Raw genomic sequence first — 17160 nt, 5'->3', positions numbered from 1 at the left:
GAGGCGGCATTAGTCAGCAATACCTCGCCGGGCCGATGGCGTGCGCGTCGGTCGTCGCAAGCAAGGTCATATTCCTATCGTATGTAGATATGTACACGTCAACTGATCACATCGTCCTCGACTTCGAAGGCACAGCAGAAAGTATCTTTGTCCATCAATACCAGCCCCTTTCCATCCGGTGCCCATCGAATGTCCCTCGTTTCGTACATCACTACGGGAAAGTAGTGTCGAAGAAGCCACGAGCCAATAAACTACTTACTGTTGGTGGGCACTCCAATGCACTCGGCCATATCTTCCTCCTCGCCGCCTTCCCCTTGCCACTCATCACTCCACGTGTAGACACTTTGCGTGCCGCAACAAATCGCTAAATTGCCCTTACGCACGGGATTCCATCGTGCGCTTAGAACAGGTTTCTGGTGTTGCAGCACGCACCGCAGACGCGGAACAAACGGTTCAGAGGGCGTCGGAAAATCGTAGATATGCACCAGAGTTGGCACGTTCTCTGTTGGTCGTCAGCGCTGACTATGTGAATTATACGAAGCAGAGCTACCAAATCGCACTAATAAGAGAGTCCCTGTCTTATTCCATTCGAGCTGCACTGCACCTGATTTCTGATTTGGTTTTGTGAGATCCACCCGGCATATACTGACGCTCTGAGGACCCCTGAGGCGCTCATCTAGGTAATTCATATGTCAGTCGTTGCACGAACATGAGATAACGACTCACATGAGATGAACCCTCTGCCCTGCGTTGACTCAAGCCAGTCAGCAGGCTCTCGCCACAGCACCTGTCATTACTTGAATGATCAGCCTGTCACACAAATCGAGGTCACCTTACGACGCCATTAGGTATTCTGCTAGAAAGCTCCAGGGTTGACGCCGCTGACCATGTGAGGCTGTCAAGTATGTGAATCTAAAGGTGTCAGCACATATAAACATCGTCCCGGCAACTTCCCTCTACTTACCTTATCGTCCCATCCTCCAACGGCGATGAACATTCCAGTTGGATGCCACGCTGCATGGCGAATGCCGAAACCCGGGTCGGGAGTTGGAGTAAAAGTACCTTGGACGTCACCAGCAAGAGAAAGGATGTGTAACTTGTACTGCAGACGTGTACGCGTTACGGTTGTAAAATGGCTTGCAAGATCAACGTGCCTCTAGGATGCTTTCCCATACTGCAAGGTAATTTCCGGACGGGGACAGAGCAAGTGAAGATAGATTCGTCGTTGGGGATGGAAAGTGCTGTGTAGTTCCACTTGGCTTCCAGCATTTCCAGCAAAGCAGGAATAGTAACGTACCCGCACTAATCTGTAATTGCTGGAGGTATCATAGATACCCATGGTGTCCTTCGACTTGTGACGTTCAGCCAAAACGAAGTATCGTGCATCTGCACGGAAGGCATATCCTATGCTTCATAAGCAACTGCAAGATATCTATAAAAAAACATCTTATAACCACCTCTATCGGGATGAATTGGAAATTGTATATATGTTGCACTAGCTGTCAACAGTGACCATATGGTAACGCGAAGCTGAAGGAAGAGTCAAAGATGCTTGATGCAGCAATATTATTGACAATGCGCCGGCTTACACCCCATTCAGAGAAACAGAGGATATGGCGTCCGTCCGGTGCCCATTCTGCCTTTACCAAGCCTTCTGCGCCTGTCTCCATTCTGGCGTTCCAGTCTTCGTCTCTGAGTTTGAATACATGGACAACACCTCTCCTGGAAGAAGCAGCCAAGATGTACTCGGAGTCGCAGGACCAGCCCGCTTGTGATATCCACTGACTATTGGAGGTCGCTGTCCCATGAGACTTGGAATGAGATGTGATAACGACGGTTTCTGAGGGGGGGCCGATGGACCAGGTGCGGGTTACTTGGAGGGTATCAGTGCGACGGACGACGAGAGTGTCTTCAGCAGCATTGAGGATAAAATGAGCGCCAGGGCTGAAGTACACCAGATTACCAGTCTGTCTGTAAACTTCAGTGAAATCCATCTGCTGTGGAGTGTGTAGTGACATACTACTTCGGATGATCGTCATCGTTGATGACATAACATCGTCCTAATTAGGCAAATGGGTATGAGCCAATCGGTGCTGACACAGACTTGGTGAAATGCAATCACAGCTGCGACATCGCAGACTGGATGACTGAGGTTAGTAGTAATCCGTCGGAGACCTCTCCGGGCATATCGTTCGGCGTGCGGCTCATCACTATAAATGCGCGCCATGCGGGCCTCTGACGTCCTACCCTATACTTGCGTATCTCTCCCCTCGTTGGCTTTTGTCAATGCATGACCTTACAACTGTGCGTACCAACTCGACGGCTGCAACTACTCATGTAGTGCCACCGAAAATCCTGAAGGCGCTGCCGGACGAGCCAAATAAGGATGCCGATCCGTTCATGGTATCTTTCTCCGAGAGCGATCCCGATAACCCAAAGGCGTGTCTACGCGTGCTTTCTTTCCGTTGATAGTCCTTACAGTTGATATGTAGAACTGGTCGTCAGTCAAACGATGGTACCTAACAGGGATTGCAGGCCTCCTCGTCCTCAATGCGTAAGGATACCTTCATTACTACTTGTTCATTCAATCAATAACGTCACTTTCAGGACGTTCGCAAGTAGTGCCCCATCAGCTTTGGTTCCGACGCTGATGGATGAATTTGGTATTTCCCGAGAAGTGGGCAATCTGATGGTCTCCCTGTTCGTAGCCGGATACTGTGTTGGACCTCTCATCTGGGGCCCACTGTCCGAGCAGTATGGCCGTCGACCGGTCTTCATCTTAACTTTTTTTGTTTACATGGTACGACCCCTGTAGGAATCATTATCAATACATTCTCTAATCATTTTGATGCTAGTGCTTTCAAATTGGATGTGCGCTATCGAAGAACATAGCATCATTACTTGTTTTCCGCTTCATTGGAGGCACGTTTGCATCCTGTCCACTCGCCAATTCTGGGTAAGCAGGTATTACCCAGTCTTTTTATCTTTATTCAGACATGGTGTCAGGGCCTTGATAGGTGACATATGGGATGCGAAAAGGCTTGGTATAGCATCGGCTATCTTTGCTGTTGCTCCTTTCGCCGGCCCGGGTATAGGTCCGGTCGTTTCTGGGTATTTGGTGCAGAGTGAAGTATCATGGCGTTGGTTATTCTGGATTCTTACCATCTTTGTAAGTGAAGCTCCCACTTGTCATACATGTCCACAACTTCATGCCATGATAGGCTGGAGTATGTCTCCTCCTGATCGTCTTTACAGTGCCGGAAACCTTCCAGTAAGTTTTTTTTTCTATGCAAGGATAGTCAAATGTTTATATGATTCAAATAGGCCTGTCATACTCGTGAAGAAGGCACAAAAAGTGCGCAGGCAAACGGGTAATGAGAGATATTACGCGTCGTTCGAAACACGAAAGCTCTCCTTTGCCCAACAGATGGAGAATATACTGGCTCGTCCTTTCAAAATTCTTTTTAATGAGCCAATGCTCATTGCAATTACACTGTACATGAGTGTGAGTCCATTTCCAGCATCGTGAGCATTCTCGTCATATCGATATATCTTTCAGTTCGTGTACGGTTGTATCTACCTCCTGTTTGAAGCGTACCCCATAGTATTCACAGAGGGTCACCACATGGGGGCTGGTCCTTCGGGATTGACTTTTTTGCCGTTGCCAATTGGTGGAGTTATCGCAACGCTCGTGGCAGGTCGATTCCCTTGTCCATTTAAGCCATTCTGACCCTAAAATGCAATTGCAGTATATTGCCTTCTTCAACCCACGATACGAACGCAAGATTAAAGAGTTTGCACCAAAGCCTGTTCCTCCAGAGTACCGGCTGGAGATGGCCATGCTCGCGGGTCCATTTTTTGCCATCTCATTCTTTTGGTTTGCGTAAGTCGAAACGGATTTATACCAGCGCCCTTCTGACCTCTTTGGTCAGATGGACATCGTTCCCTAGTGTGAGCCTGTGGGTTCCGTTAGCATCCGGATTGTTGTTGGGGTGTGGTGTATGCTGGATTTTCGTGAGTATCTTTCAGAGTAATTACCGCTGGCGACTTAGCATCCCCTTAGCTCTCCCTTCTCAACTATATCATCGATGCTTACATGGTCGTTGCAGCCTCTGCGCTGGCAGCGAACACAGTTATTCGCAGTATCTTTGGCGCTGTCTTTCCGGTATGTGCAATAGCCCCACTCGATGTGTACGCATGTTCACTCGCGCAGTTGTTCGCCAATCAAATGTACGACAGACTCGGAGCCCAATGGGCGTCCTCATTATTGGGTTTCGTTGCTCTGGCTATGGCACCGATTCCATTTGCGTTGTCAAGATATGGGCCTGCGCTGCGCGTCAGGTCCAGGTATGCACCAACCGACCAGTCGATCTCGAGGGCGAGTTCACCGGTTTGAAACCTGTTGACTTGATGGACATTATAACAGCACCTATACATCTTTTATTACATAGTACATACCAGGCAATACGTGCACCTAATAAAGCTCGACGTCTGAATAACTAGCTCGAAAGAAGACAAGGTTCCCTGCTAATCAAAGATCTGTTTGTTTGTGTGTACGATTTGCATACGAAGGACCATGCAAGCAAGCATTATGTAATTGACCAACTGTGCTCTTCGTCACATTTAATACGCTCTGACAAAATGTCGCCCATGGCGTTCACTGGTACGGTGACCAAAGTCGGTTGCATGAATAAGACAGCGACTGTAACTGTCTCCCGATTCGTGATCCACAAAGTGACAGGAAAAGTAGGTTTCGTCGTTGAGGGTGGCCTCTGTCCTGAGTTTTCATGCACAGCGTATCGAGAGAAGTACTAAAATTCTGACTCATGACGAGCGCAACAGTACGTGTCCGTTTTGAGGGTAGATTTGGAATAAGCTGACGTTGCATAAGAACTCCGTCTGAACGACAGAGTGATCATCCGCAACTGTCCCCCCATATCCGCTCGCAAGCGCTTCAAACTGGAGAAGATCATCCAAAGTCCCGAGACAGAACGAGAATTGGCCCATTCGGCGTCAACGACGGAAAATACGACACGCTAACAGAGCTGCTGCAATGATTTCCCGGGTATGGGCTGCCCTTAGGTTCCGTGAGTTATCTTTTGTGGCGGAAACCCTGCTGCTGAAACTCTCGTCTCCTCGCGAGACCAATAGTGACCAGATGTTCCCACAGATAGCAAATGTTATTTGAAACATTACGATTGTCATTCACCGCATGATAGAGCTACCCTGCAATCTACAGACTTAACTCCGCACGGCCACCTGACCAAGGTGGACTTTCCCTTGCCCATATGATGCGATTCATCACGTCTGGAGAGTCACTAACCAGTGACTCGATGACGTCCGATCGGTTTCTGCGGACTGGTATACTACCCTCGGTGGCAGGAACCGTCTCGGGCCCGACGAAGAACGGAAAGCTGATGGGCACTGAGAGATGCAAATGTTAAAGAGCGAGGACACGGAAGCTATCGTTTATGTAAGAGGATTCAGGTTGTTTTGCCCAATAATAGATACCTGCAAAAGCCCGCCAATGCACATTTCTCAGAACCATTCTGAGTTGATTCGGCTTATGAGGCGCGCCCGGAGGCATGTTGGATGAGCGTGATAGTCTGTAGTAACTAACACGGAGCGCGGCCTTCCGGTGACAGGCCGAGCGACAGGCACTTCCTCTTATGGAAACTTACCCGCGTACTACCCCAGTGGTTATTTATTAGGCTCCTTGTCGGCTTGTTGAAACTTGCCCTTTTTTCTGTTCCTTCTCCCTCTCTTTTTTGTTCTTTCTCCCCTCGCCACGACGACCGCACACGATGGCAATACAAAAGGAACCTGGTCAAAAGGGCGTCAACTGGTCTAACATTGCCGTCGGTCAGTTCTAATACCGTTTGTTTACTGCTCCATGCTTAACAAAACTCCCAAAGGTGCTATTATGAACATGGTACTGTATACGTTATTTTCAATAGGACCAATTCTCACGTCTGGTGCTTCCGTGTGCTCCTTTCGTGTATTAGTTCGTAAGTCCTGTGTTACTGGTTTTCCAAATCGTTGCTGACCTAGGTCATCCTGCAGGAGGTATGTCCTCATGATGTGTCGCGCTTGCCGAAATAGCTTACATCCATGGCTACGAAAGGTCACTACCCTTGGTCAGCCTTTGGAGGTCCTCAAAACACAGATGGCTGCCAACCGGAGCCAGACTATGCTCGAGGCTACTAGGTCTGTATGGGCGCGTGGCGGTGTCGCCGGCTTCTTCCAAGGCCTTATTCCTTGGGTATGTATGGGTCTGATTTTGACTGCTTTCAGTACACTTACACAATCATTATCTCAAGGCGTGGATCGAAGCATCAACCAAGGGAGCAGTCTTACTTTTCACCGCCTCCGAGATCGAGGATACCTGTGCAAGAATGGGCGTCCATCCGTTCTTTGCTGGCCTTGCAGGTGGCTGCGGCGGTGGGATTGCTCAGGCTTACGCGACTATGGGTAAGTTTGTTGGTAATATATCCATGGAGCATATAATGCAAAATCATACACGAGGGCTCGCTCCCCTCCGCCTTTTTGCGTTTTGACCATGCCGTCCTGGGCTGGTCTCGGGTAATTTTATTGCAAGTACTGAGGCGTACTTGATAGGATTCACGACCTGCATGAAAACTGTCGAAATTACTAGACATAAGGAGGCTGCCGCTGGTGTGCAGCGCTCCACATTCCAGGTATTCATGGACATATACCGCAAGGAGGGAATCCGAGGTGTCAACAAGGGAGTCAATGCTGTTGCCGTGCGGCAGTGCACTAACTGGGGCTCTCGGTAAGTTTTCATCGGGTATCTAACAGGCTTCCGGAGTTTATGGTCCTTCCCCATAGTATGGGCTTCGCTCGTCTGGCGGAAAATTCCATCCGTAAGGCTCGTGGCAAGGGTGAGGACGAAAAACTGGGTACTATGGATAAAATCCTTGCTTCGACTATCGGCGGTGCACTCGCGACGTGGAACCAGCCCATCGAGGTTGTCCGCGTCGAGATGCAGTCTATGGCCAAGGCGACCGAAAACGTCAATCGTCCGCAGAAGCTCACAGTCTTCAATACGCTCGCCTTCATCTACAAGGAGAATGGTATCAAGGGTCTATATCGTGGTGTAACGCCACGTATAGGCCTCGGCATTTGGCAAACCGTGTGCATGGTCTCCTTTGCTGATTATGTGAAGGCTTGGTATGTTCTCCACATTGGCAAGCTGTCTATCGTCTGATTGAATGATCACAGGGTTAAGGGGCGTCAATGAGGGATTTTAGACAGCATGGTTTATAATTTAATATCCATAGAGATATCTTCGGTTGAGCCTAATAGAACTCGTTTATGATTTCCAGTTTCCTTGTCGCTGGCAGTCTGCACCGTACAATTGTACAGTAGAAACTCAAACAGACTACCATAGACACCGGCGACGCATTGACCGCTGATGCACTGATGAAATTGATCCTCCAAGTAGCGAGCAGTGCCTCGATGGTGAATGATATATCGACATTGATCGTTTGAGCACTGCCATAGCGCGATGTCCTGAATGGTAGAGCGTTGAAGGCAGCGTGCAACGAGTGAACGTGTTATTCGTCGAGATTGCTCTGTTCCTGTTGCAAATACAAGCATTTCTCTTCTGTCTTTCACACCGTATCGATCGACAATGAACACGCCTATTTCACATTCACCAAAGCTCCACCCACTGCTCGCACAGTACGCCCTGCAGCTGGCGGTTCACCCTCTGCGAACTAAAGCTCTAACATCCGGTTTGGTTCACCCTTACCATACTCCGGATCCAGACTCACATTCTGTTTAGCGACCCTCTCGTTCCTGCAGGAGGTTATCGGATCCAACGCAGCTGGTCTACCGCCCACTCCAACACCAAAAGATCCTTCCCCTCTCACGAAAATCCTTGCGAGATACCATATCGATGCCAAGGCTATAAAGATGGCCATCTACGGCTTCTTCGTCTCCGCACCTCTAGGGCACTACTTGGTGGGACTCTTGCAGAAAGCGTTCACGGGCAAAGTTGGAGTCAAGTACAGAGTAGCACAACTCGTAGCGAGCAACTTTCTTGTTGCGCCTGTCCAAACGACTGGCAAGTATCTCTCATTCATTGTTTCGTCCAGTACCTGTGCAACTTTTTATTTTTCAGTGTTCCTTGCGTCCATGGCTATCATTAATGGTGCTAAATCACTTGACGAGGTTATCCGCACTGTTAAGGGAGGATTCTGGGCTGTAATACGGGTAGGAACCGTCATCGTGGACATATGAACTCTATTTTTACTCCTCATCAAGGTGACGTGGATAGTGTCACCACTATCGATGATATTCGCGCAACAATTCGTCCCCACGGAGGTACGTCCTATCGTTCATAATCTGTGGGATTTCTTAACCAAGTCAACCTCCTTGATTCGCAGCTGTGGGTGCCATTTTTCAATATGGTACAGTTTACTCTTGGTGTAAGTGATTACCACCAGTTTTTGCGATCTGATGTTTCTTACGATCGGTTATGTAGACGCTGTTCAACATCAAGGTAAAGAAGATGCGCCTTGCGGCAGCGAGGAAGGAGGCAGAAGAACGGGATCGTCAAAGAGCGAAAAAAACTGTGGACCCGCCTTCAGACGATGAATAGGATACTCCATTAATGCTAACTCATGAAACCAGAAGCCTGACCATCACGTAGTTGGATGTCGACCATTGGTTCCTTTATTCTTTGGTGACACGGAGTTTTTGACTTGGACTCGCACATCACGACTGTCGGCGTTATGCGCTATAGGCTATATCCCTGTGTTTATGTTGATTCTACCCTAGACTAGGTGTGTGAACTATTTACGGTGAAGCATGAACAGTATTCTGCTGGTGGGCCTTGAACGTAACAGTGTCTCGTCTGCCAGAGTGTTTTACTTCCGTCCAACCAAGATTCGCCGACTTCCACCTCGGCTTCCCACCGGGAGAGTGCATACATTCCGGGGCAGGAGACCCAGAGGCGCGTCTCGACTGATGATGACTCGGAGGGCTGTAAAGTACCGCGGATGGTCAGCGGGCTTATATAGCGCGGTGCAAGTAGATTCCTGAACGTCGATTAGATCGTCATGTTTCGAATTTATTTTGCAAAGAGAGCTTACAGTGGGCCCACAGCAGCAATCTTAGAGAGACTGGGTTTGAATTTTAGTGTGTATCGTAAGGGATGTGTCAATGAATAATTCCTTAGGGTGAATGTAACATGAACTAGACAACCCCTGCATATCCGAAGTCAGCAAAAGCACCTCCGAGGGTAGTAAGAGGGAATAGGTACCCTTTGTCGAAGTCATGCTCTATGACGAGGCCGTCCTCTACTGAAACGACTAGGGGATTGGACACGGCGTTCCATTCACTGTTTCGAATCGACTCCAACATCTCCATCTTCTCTCGTTGGGTTTCCGCGTACATGCTTCGCTTCATTTTGGCCTGCTCCACGTCACTGATAATTTCTTGCAATCCGCCGTGACTTGAACCAAGAGTTAATGATGAAAGTAGCGTGAAACCACACCGCTGTTCTAAAGGTATTTCCCAGAACACCAGGATATCGAGGGAAAGTGGGTTATAGAACGGGAAGGTGCTCGAACGAGACGCCTCAGGAATATGAGGGTGTGAACGGGCTATCGAGCTAGCGACGACATTCCTTCTTCCACAAAAATACAGATGCGATACTGCTGGGTTTAGCAGCGGGAGATGATCTTCACTCTAAAGCAAAAAACAATTGACGGATAAATCGCAGAGAGGCGGACCACCTACATTGAAAGCATGGTTGCAAGACAGACGTAGTGGCGGAGGGTTACCCGACTCGACCTTGCGACCATTAAGGACATCGCCTAGCGTTCTTGCAACAAAGTCAAGCGTCTTCCTTATGCAGTCCTTGTCTTCCGAAGGAAATGCAGCTAATGACAAGTTGACGGACTGGGCGAGCTCCAGGGGCGCCCTGCAACAAGTGAATACTCTCTCAGCCAGTACTCACCCGGAGACTTACGAAGAAGATAGATGGAGTGGGCGACACTGCCAGATGGGACTAATCGTAACGACTTGGGTAAGACGCAGTGCAGTAGACGATATATTGGAGATTTCGACATTGACCTGGAATGGATGGAACTTGAGAGGAGTGGTATATGTCTTCGCAGAAACCGTCAGGCATGAGTTAATTTCGTAGTTCTTCGTTGCTTTCGTGCAGTAGAATGTGGAACCCCCTCTCTAAGTGAGCTCCATGTTAGCGATGCACGTTACGATAATAATCAGACCTACATCTCTATAAATGAACAACAAACAAATGCGCTGGCTGACACTACGAATTGGTCGCCAAATCAGAGTTGTTCCGATTCCTACAGAGGGTTGCAGATCCTCTTCGAGAGGGACGTTATAAGGAGTCCACTGGGGGAGTTTGTTGTCTGTGAAGAGAACACCTGCAAGGTCGCCTGGTCTCAGAGTAAGGCAAACACTCCAAGCGGAATACAGAATAGGAACTTGCGTGATATTTCTCCTGGTGGGCAATAAGGGGAAATCTGGTCTTCAGGACCAGCTAACAACCAGACCTCGCCAATTGCCCTTGATCCTACATTCGATAGCCTCACTTCCAGCCACCTGTATTCACCTTCCAGGACCAAAAGTGGCTCATCCGTCGCGAAGGACACGTCAAGCTCAAGATTATCGTGCTCTATTTCAGCTTTAATAAGAATATCGGGAGCATAAGTTGGGATCAGTCGCTGTTGCAATGTATCTTGTAGCCGCAGACCGCGCCGCGCTAGCGACTCCTTGGTCGGCAAAAGGCCAAGAAAATCGTATTTGAGGTCAGTAATAATAAGGGTGCTCGCTTCCGAGGCCCTGACAGCGAATGAAACCTGCAAGGGCGCATGAGAAAGACAATGTCTCAACTGTTGGTGAGTCACCCACCGGGCGGCTCTCTTTCGCACAAAGAGTAATTTCATCGATGTTTTCGACTTGGATGTTCCTCGACAGCCAATCGCGATCATGACCTTGAGCCTCTACGATCAACGTCAGGTTTGCGAGAGTCACTTCTGCGTCAAGGGGGTTGTGTAAAACCACCTCGACCCAAAAGCTGTCTTGTGAAAATCAGTTAGTCTGAGCCTGTGTTGTAGACCTTGCTATGATTACCTCCAACCACTGCCTTCCCGCTCCTCTCTAACGTTTCCTTCCCTCGTGGCTTCCAGAATGATTTCCATGTTTCCTCCATGTGCACCCATTCTAACTCCCCCGCGCCGACAACATCTCTACGCAAAATGAGTCGACAAGACGCTGGCACAGCAAATCTGATGGGTATAATCAAATCATTCAAGTAGACCTCTTGGCTAGATATGGACTTCAGATGCTGGCAATAACACCATGAATACACATGTCGCGGACTTCTCTATCGACACATACCGATAGCGCAACCGTGAAGTCCTCAAGATAACTTTTGTCAGAGTCCAGAGACTCTTCACTGTTGCCATCGTAACGGTTTTCCCCGTCTGAAACCGCAGAAGACAAGCGCAAAAGACCTAGAAATAGCTTGATGGCACCCTGTACCTCTCCCGTGGCATACAGCAACCTGCCTGCATGAGAGTCATGTGGACATCGATGGCACATTGAAAAACTCATACCTAGCGGATGCTCTACACCAGATACAGCCGCATTAAATCCCACGTTCTCTGAAGCGATAATTCCTTGTGATTCCCAGAATGATGGAGATAACAGCTTTCGTGGCTTGTCGCTGAGTATCTCATGTGCTCGACGAAGGAAATACATTGCCAGTGGTTTCTAACAGCTGTTGATTCGACCGGTCATTGCAAGGTGACTGATATGCCACCTACTATGCCACATTTCTGCAGTTTGCTGGCAGCAAAGAAATACCACAATGCAGCACGCCGCTTGGACTGCTTACGAACACTCAGAAGTGCAGCATGTGCCAGAAGCAGGGCTGACGGCGCTTCCTCTGACTTCAGGTTGCTAGCACGATCAGTTCTTCTCTCTGGAGAAAAAGAACTGATGGAAACTTACGTTACCCGCTGCCCACACAAGCCATCGTTCCCCTTCGAGGGTGTCGCTCAGAAAGTCGTTGGGAGAAATGCTCGTTTCCCAACGGATTGCGTATCTCAGAGCTTGAAGTTGAGCATGTGTGGGAAGCTCCGAAGCGGTTGGAAATATAGCCGCAAGCGAGTGAGTGATGTGCAGTGTTGTTGCAGGTGAAGGTGAAAGTAATATCGGTAATATGTCCTATTGAGAGTCGACCTACATCATCATCACGCAGGACGGGCGATGAACTTACTGAACCACCCTTTCCCTCTTTTCGCAGTGACTCCCAAACACCTATTGCAAGCTTATGGTCACCCAGGACTGTGGCAAATTCAGCTAGTCGTCGCTGCTGCGACGGTGGAGGGAGTAAGAAACTCGGGCCGGATAAAGAAGTCTGAGATGTGCTGTAGGTGTGTGAACGAACTGGCAAGGATGAAAGTGAGGTAGAGGAAGCATGAACAGGAGTCTGTGGAGTGGAAGTGCCAGAGCCAAACAGCCGGCGAGTTGATGAGAACAGCCGTGAGGGCAGTCGCCTGCTGGAAGAATAGGCTTCATTCCATTCGATTACACATTTTTCCATCCAGGGCACGAGACTCATGACCACAAATTCCCGCATGAACCGCACTGTTCGTTGAATATCCCCTTCGGACATTCTCAATGAATTGGGTCTGGCATCGAGGAATTCTCGGGTATTAGAGAGCGTGGATTTCGGTTTACCAGGGATATCATGTTGTTCCACGTCAACAGGTGGTGGTGGTAATTGCGGTGGGAGAGGAGGGATCGGCACTAGTGGTGGTGGTGGCGATGGTAGAATGAAGGGAAGAAGATACACGTGTACGCCATACTGTTTCTTGACAGCGTTAAACAACGCCGTTGCTCTGCAGAAATAGCGGGTCAGTCTTTCCACGGCCACGACACAGAATCGAAATCACGTACTCCTCGTCAGACAAGGTCGAGGTTGAGGGGTGTATGATGAGAGTGCACACGAGGTGAGTGGTGTCTACCCACGACGGGAATTCCAAGGTACGCGAATGCAGGGTGGTCACTGCTTGGAGAGGGTTTGGAGCTGTGGTAGATACCGCCAAAATAACTGTGATGCACGATGGCTGCTCAACAGCATGGATTTCTATGAAAACATGGTACTGACTTGACACAGGATGATTCCAACCCTCTGTCTTCGAGGGTATGTTATCGCCTTCCAGACAGCGTCGAAGTTCGTCCCACCATGGTGGCCTCTTACTGTCTCTGGCGGAATCCTTCTCCAAATCTGCGACCCATTTGGGGCATCGCTGGTTAATCCGCTCACCGATCCAGTCGATAGTTCTAGCGGATCGCTTCTCCTCATCCTCCATGCACGCATTCTCCACATCTACTAGATTAGAAAACCGGATAGCGAAGGTGTCGTGAGGGACAGTAATGAGACTAGTCGTTCGCGTCGTAACTGTCCAAGAGCTCGTATTCACATCGTCTATGAGGCAACAGTGCGACACACCTTGTGGCAATGGCGAAAAAGACTGTAATATATCTTCCAGTGGGGGGAGGAATGAGGCCTGTAAAAGCTGCTCCAGGTCTGGTGAGGAGACGACGCATACATGAGGACTCAAAGACGAGGGCAATGCGAACGCCATCGTCGAGCAGTACTTGCACAGGGGCAGACTACTAGCAACAGTCGATGTAGTCCAACCAGTCAATCAATAGTTCCCACGGCACAGCACACTACAATTTTCAAGTTCTTCAAATGAGCGTTATTGATGACGCACTCGACCTATGGCACTCGTGTTACACTGAACACCGACGTTTCAGTCCGTGCCCTATCTCTGCTCCAGCCTTCAACTTCGAAGGAATGTCCCAGACCGTGCAAGCGATTCAGAGAGGATAGGAGTAATAACCCCACCCAATAAATTCGCTGGCGGATGGGATAAAATCTCTCTTGGCCCGCAACCTAGACATGGCGAGGCGATCGCTACAGTATGGAGGAGGGCGTCGGACCTCCCTTTATACCTGGTGGTGCTGCTACTCCTCCAACGTACTGTCTACACAGACTGTTTGCTGCAGGCATGCCAGTCCAGACAAACAACGTAAAGAAAGGACATATATGCACACGTGGTTTTATGCGCTGGGGAAATAACTATCTCGATATGAGAGTCAAACCAAGAAATTGTCTTGCGTGATAAATCAGTGATCTCGAACGCGCACAGTAATTGTGTCAGTACCCAAAAAGGTCAGCACGAAGAAGTCAGCCTGGGAGAACCACGGAAGAACCGAAACGCTGTCCCAGCAGCGAGTCATGGGTACCGGTGTTGCGTATGTAGGGACTTGATTATCTCTCGAATTTTCCGGATCTTTTGCTCAGTTGGCATCTAACATTGGTAGTATTCGGAGAGTGAGTGAAACATCAATGCAACAAAATAAGATTTGACGGACCTGAAAGAACATATGCATCTGCTTTCGTCGCTCCTCACTCACTGCTTCTTGTCGCGCGATGCTATCAACGAAGTCGTGTGGATCGTCGTAGGTCCAGTGAGGGGCCGGGGTCTGTTCAGTGATATCCCAGGTCTCTGCGACATTCCATTCTGCATGATGGTCATGAGCTACCGTAGTCCAGTGTTTCGCCGTGTCCCAATCCTTATTACTTCTTCCGTCGGAGTCATGAATAGCCCAGTCCTCCACTATGCCCCACCCCTTGTCCTGTTCGCCCATAGGAGTTAAGTCAGAAGCAGCCTTTCGTGACGATCTCCTCTGGTCCGCTAGCAAATTCCACACATCGCTCGCAAGTGTCCACCCCCCATCCCCCTCCATCTTCTCAAGAAACTCCTCCAGTCGAAGTTCCTCACCCCGCTCTGCTGCATCGACCGCTTGGCGCCAGAATGGAACGAGATCAAAGACGTGGTCAACGTGCATATGCATGCCCCATTGCTGGAGACGTTCTGACGTGAGGCGATGCTCTGGATCAGTTCCCCCGGCTACCTCGTTCTCCCGACTGTTGTCACACCTGCAGTCGGTGGCCAGAAGCTCATTCTCTAGCTCTACCGCGGCATGAATATCGCCCTCAGCAGTTTGCTCATGCTGTGGCCCTGATATCTGGTGTCGTTTACGGTGGCCAGCATCCTGACCAGTAGCACAATGGGTAAGGTCTTGTAAAGCATATTGCAGACGTGAGTCAAAGGTGGCCCTGGTAAACCTGGCACGATGTCATGCGTACCTCGACCCTTTCTTTTAGACTTCGCTCCAGCAGGATGCATTGGAGTAATCCAGAGGGTTTAGTACAGCCGATCGCCTGGTATTACTTTTATATATTTTTCACAGCGGTCTAAAATGGGGAGATGTGTGCCTTCCACTCTCACCCAAGGCTGTGACCATCTGAAGTGCCTATATCTATTATCCGAGAATTCATGATTAACAACATTGCTACCGAGTCTGGTCTTTATAATTCAAGTATCAAACTGACAACTCTCCACCACGAGACGAAAACATCTGGCGCAATGTCAGACATCCTGACGTATGGCGGCCAATTCAGACGTTCCTCCTCAGAGCTCTCCATGCCTCCCTTAAGATCGTGGAATTCTGGGAAAATATCCCTCTCTATGAACGGCGTGCACGATGCTCCATCTGCAATGAAGCCACTGAGTCCTTAGAACATATCCTCCTTGACTGCCATCGGGGCCAGGCCAACAGCATCTAGACACTTGCAAAATCAATATGGCCAACCGATTTTGGTGCCTGGCCAGAACTCACTTAGAAACAATACTAGGCTGCAGTTCCGTATCCCCACCCGCCCCTCAGAATGACAACTGCCTGAACCCTGGGAAATCGCGCCTGCTACGGACTCTATTACTATCAGAATCTGCACACCTAATCTGGCTGCTCCGCTGCGAGCGAGTTATACAAGAAATACTCCATACAAACGAGCCAGCGAAGACATGATGGTACAACAAGATTAACCATTGACTCTCTCTAGGCTGATACATAACTTCAAAGTGGAAATAGAAAACCAGTCACACAAGAGACAGTGAAGAGGACATGGTATCCCTCATTCCTCCAAACCTCCCCAGATCTGACAGAGGACTGGATCACAAACTTGGATGTTTTAGAAGGTATCAAGCTGCCATAACCCCCTGCTCACTGGGGACTTTTGGCAGTGCAGGAGCCCTACACTACCCCCCTCACTAGGGATGTGCATAAGAGCATTTCCCCTCAGACTGATGGAGTAGGGGAGGCAGGACAGGGGTGTAGGACACAGCCATAGATGATTGGTCAGCAGGGACAAGGTGTGGGCATGGAGTGGCAGTAGAGATGTGAGGCTAGAACAACACTGTACAAGAACAGAACACATGAGGATGCATGAACAGGGTTCCACACTGTTCCATGTGGTGAAGAGAGTGGATTCAACCCAAGCACCATAACACTGCACCACAACACTGCACTGCAACACCATACCATAACACTGCACTGCAATACCACACAAACACAGCAACAAACTACCATGAAATGGATGCAAGGCAACCACACAGAGCACATGTGTAGAAGAGTACAAAAGAACGAGCTAAGTAACAAGTTTAGAAACAACCACCACACCACTACCAATCTGCCTAACAGAAACCAACCATGCAATGCATGGGGTTGCTTTGTGACTTTGCACATGCCTGATGTATCACCAATGTGGTCACTGATAGGAACCCCCTTCACCAGTGACTACTCACTTCCATTGGTCCCACAGACACCAGAAAACACACTGTCATCACCCCAGGAACAAGCCTCAACCCATGGAATTCCTCCAACCAGAACAAACTCCCCAGAGTACCCAGGAGAGGATGACTCCTATACAGTGTTCCCCACACTACTGCTACCAACCCCACCAACTTCATCAGCAATGATAATCTGCCAAAGGGAGAGAGTGCTCTCAGTCCCAGCCCTACCACCACCATACATGCCAACAACACTCCCAACTCCATCACCAGCAGTACCCCCACCCTTGTTACCCCCACCAGTCCCACAGCCAACACCATCGACAGGATGCCCAAGAGCAATGGCAGAAGCAGTTCCCCTCTTCTATGGGGACTGCACAGAGGCAGAAAACCCAAGTGACTTCATCAAAGCATTCAACTGCAGCATGCTATTCCTCAATCT

The 17160-nt window shown here is 49.2% G+C and overlaps 8 protein-coding genes across 8 annotated transcripts; 5 read left to right on the top strand and 3 right to left on the bottom strand.

Moving 5' to 3' along the window:
- Positions 1-50: 50 nt before the first annotated feature.
- F5J12DRAFT_828068 (WD repeat-containing protein 8) lies at positions 51-2007 on the bottom strand. Its single transcript, XM_051745589.1, has 10 exons — positions 1590-2007; positions 1458-1530; positions 1298-1404; positions 1155-1241; positions 965-1102; positions 838-912; positions 727-787; positions 551-676; positions 260-502; positions 51-211 (listed from the first exon to the last, which is right to left on the bottom strand). Exons 1-10 carry the CDS (start codon positions 1992-1994, stop codon positions 99-101), a joined length of 1428 nt encoding a protein of 475 aa, XP_051600620.1. The 5' UTR covers positions 1995-2007; the 3' UTR covers positions 51-98.
- Positions 2008-2113: 106 nt separating this feature from the next.
- F5J12DRAFT_828058 (major facilitator superfamily domain-containing protein) lies at positions 2114-4620 on the top strand. Its single transcript, XM_051745588.1, has 12 exons — positions 2114-2439; positions 2493-2554; positions 2608-2800; positions 2856-2956; positions 3007-3169; positions 3222-3271; positions 3325-3505; positions 3560-3694; positions 3750-3883; positions 3933-4014; positions 4064-4165; positions 4214-4620. The coding sequence occupies exons 1-12, from the start codon at positions 2287-2289 to the stop codon at positions 4394-4396; spliced, it is 1539 nt and encodes a 512-aa protein (XP_051600619.1). The 5' UTR covers positions 2114-2286; the 3' UTR covers positions 4397-4620.
- A 21-nt stretch (positions 4621-4641) lies between these two features.
- Positions 4642-5040, top strand: F5J12DRAFT_892303 (uncharacterized protein; the record flags this gene model as incomplete). The annotated part of the gene is made up of 3 exons (XM_051747566.1): positions 4642-4746; positions 4796-4841; positions 4892-5040. 3 exons carry the CDS (start codon positions 4642-4644, stop codon positions 5038-5040), a joined length of 300 nt encoding a protein of 99 aa, XP_051600618.1.
- Positions 5041-5602: 562 nt separating this feature from the next.
- Positions 5603-7486, top strand: F5J12DRAFT_828038 (mitochondrial carrier). Its single transcript, XM_051745587.1, has 8 exons — positions 5603-5862; positions 5916-5932; positions 5994-5997; positions 6123-6262; positions 6321-6471; positions 6619-6793; positions 6850-7191; positions 7243-7486. The coding sequence occupies exons 1-8, from the start codon at positions 5805-5807 to the stop codon at positions 7259-7261; spliced, it is 906 nt and encodes a 301-aa protein (XP_051600617.1). The 5' UTR covers positions 5603-5804; the 3' UTR covers positions 7262-7486.
- Positions 7487-7501: 15 nt separating this feature from the next.
- On the top strand, positions 7502-8721 carry F5J12DRAFT_72438 (uncharacterized protein). The gene is made up of 6 exons (XM_051741533.1): positions 7502-7757; positions 7808-8089; positions 8147-8238; positions 8290-8349; positions 8412-8453; positions 8510-8721. Exons 1-6 carry the CDS (start codon positions 7655-7657, stop codon positions 8624-8626), a joined length of 696 nt encoding a protein of 231 aa, XP_051600616.1. The 5' UTR covers positions 7502-7654; the 3' UTR covers positions 8627-8721.
- An 85-nt stretch (positions 8722-8806) lies between these two features.
- Positions 8807-13661, bottom strand: F5J12DRAFT_720078 (ER-golgi trafficking TRAPP I complex 85 kDa subunit-domain-containing protein; the record flags this gene model as incomplete). The annotated part of the gene is made up of 17 exons (XM_051741211.1): positions 8807-9065; positions 9120-9233; positions 9290-9717; positions 9739-9952; positions 10001-10218; positions 10270-10439; positions 10478-10862; positions 10915-11084; positions 11137-11350; positions 11404-11573; positions 11622-11778; positions 11832-11957; positions 12019-12234; positions 12287-12911; positions 12970-13123; positions 13181-13474; positions 13526-13661. 17 exons carry the CDS (start codon positions 13659-13661, stop codon positions 8807-8809), a joined length of 4050 nt encoding a protein of 1349 aa, XP_051600615.1.
- A 323-nt stretch (positions 13662-13984) lies between these two features.
- On the bottom strand, positions 13985-15388 carry F5J12DRAFT_828023 (uncharacterized protein). The gene is made up of 4 exons (XM_051745586.1): positions 15236-15388; positions 15026-15167; positions 14458-14960; positions 13985-14393 (listed from the first exon to the last, which is right to left on the bottom strand). The coding sequence occupies exons 2-4, from the start codon at positions 15048-15050 to the stop codon at positions 14319-14321; spliced, it is 603 nt and encodes a 200-aa protein (XP_051600614.1). The 5' UTR covers positions 15051-15167; positions 15236-15388; the 3' UTR covers positions 13985-14318.
- A 102-nt stretch (positions 15389-15490) lies between these two features.
- F5J12DRAFT_719931 (uncharacterized protein) lies at positions 15491-15715 on the top strand (the record flags this gene model as incomplete). Its single annotated transcript, XM_051741202.1, has 1 exon — positions 15491-15715. A coding segment is annotated over one exon (225 nt), but the record flags the coding sequence as incomplete, so codon positions are not given.
- Between the last annotated feature and the right edge of the window lie 1445 nt (positions 15716-17160).

The sequence above is a fragment of the Pisolithus orientalis genome, assembly GCF_024613125.1.
Source record: "Pisolithus orientalis strain OTSU chromosome Unknown F5J12scaffold_12, whole genome shotgun sequence".
Taxonomy (NCBI): domain Eukaryota; kingdom Fungi; phylum Basidiomycota; class Agaricomycetes; order Boletales; family Pisolithaceae; genus Pisolithus; species Pisolithus orientalis.
This window is presented reverse-complemented; position numbering and strand designations above follow the sequence as displayed.

What these genes read in the sequence shown, in the direction of transcription:
- F5J12DRAFT_828068 (XM_051745589.1), bottom strand. Translation starts at nt 1,994, where the DNA reads ATGGATTTCACTGAAGTTTACAGACAGACTGGTAATCTGGTGTACTTC. An exon ending in TCCAATTCATCCCGATAGAG is followed by an intron (nt 1,405 to 1,457) that starts GTGGTTATAAGA and finishes TATGAAGCATAG; the next exon opens with GATATGCCTTCCGTGCAGAT. An exon ending in GCAATTACAGATTAGTGCGG is followed by an intron (nt 1,242 to 1,297) that starts GTACGTTACTAT and finishes GGAACTACACAG; the next exon opens with CACTTTCCATCCCCAACGAC.
- F5J12DRAFT_828058 (XM_051745588.1), top strand. Translation starts at nt 2,287, where the DNA reads ATGCATGACCTTACAACTGTGCGTACCAACTCGACGGCTGCAACTACT. An exon ending in TAACTTTTTTTGTTTACATG is followed by an intron (nt 2,801 to 2,855) that starts GTACGACCCCTG and finishes TTTTGATGCTAG; the next exon opens with TGCTTTCAAATTGGATGTGC. An exon ending in TCTTTGGCGCTGTCTTTCCG is followed by an intron (nt 4,166 to 4,213) that starts GTATGTGCAATA and finishes TCACTCGCGCAG; the next exon opens with TTGTTCGCCAATCAAATGTA.
- F5J12DRAFT_828038 (XM_051745587.1), top strand. Translation starts at nt 5,805, where the DNA reads ATGGCAATACAAAAGGAACCTGGTCAAAAGGGCGTCAACTGGTCTAAC. An exon ending in TCCAAGGCCTTATTCCTTGG is followed by an intron (nt 6,263 to 6,320) that starts GTATGTATGGGT and finishes CATTATCTCAAG; the next exon opens with GCGTGGATCGAAGCATCAAC. An exon ending in TGCACTAACTGGGGCTCTCG is followed by an intron (nt 6,794 to 6,849) that starts GTAAGTTTTCAT and finishes CCTTCCCCATAG; the next exon opens with TATGGGCTTCGCTCGTCTGG.
- F5J12DRAFT_72438 (XM_051741533.1), top strand. Translation starts at nt 7,655, where the DNA reads ATGAACACGCCTATTTCACATTCACCAAAGCTCCACCCACTGCTCGCA. An exon ending in AACTAAAGCTCTAACATCCG is followed by an intron (nt 7,758 to 7,807) that starts GTTTGGTTCACC and finishes CATTCTGTTTAG; the next exon opens with CGACCCTCTCGTTCCTGCAG. An exon ending in AACAATTCGTCCCCACGGAG is followed by an intron (nt 8,350 to 8,411) that starts GTACGTCCTATC and finishes CTTGATTCGCAG; the next exon opens with CTGTGGGTGCCATTTTTCAA.
- F5J12DRAFT_828023 (XM_051745586.1), bottom strand. Translation starts at nt 15,050, where the DNA reads ATGAGCTTCTGGCCACCGACTGCAG. An exon ending in CTTCTGGCCACCGACTGCAG is followed by an intron (nt 14,961 to 15,025) that starts GTGTGACAACAG and finishes GCCTCACGTCAG; the next exon opens with AACGTCTCCAGCAATGGGGC. An exon ending in AGATGCATATGTTCTTTCAG is followed by an intron (nt 14,394 to 14,457) that starts GTCCGTCAAATC and finishes TACCAATGTTAG; the next exon opens with ATGCCAACTGAGCAAAAGAT.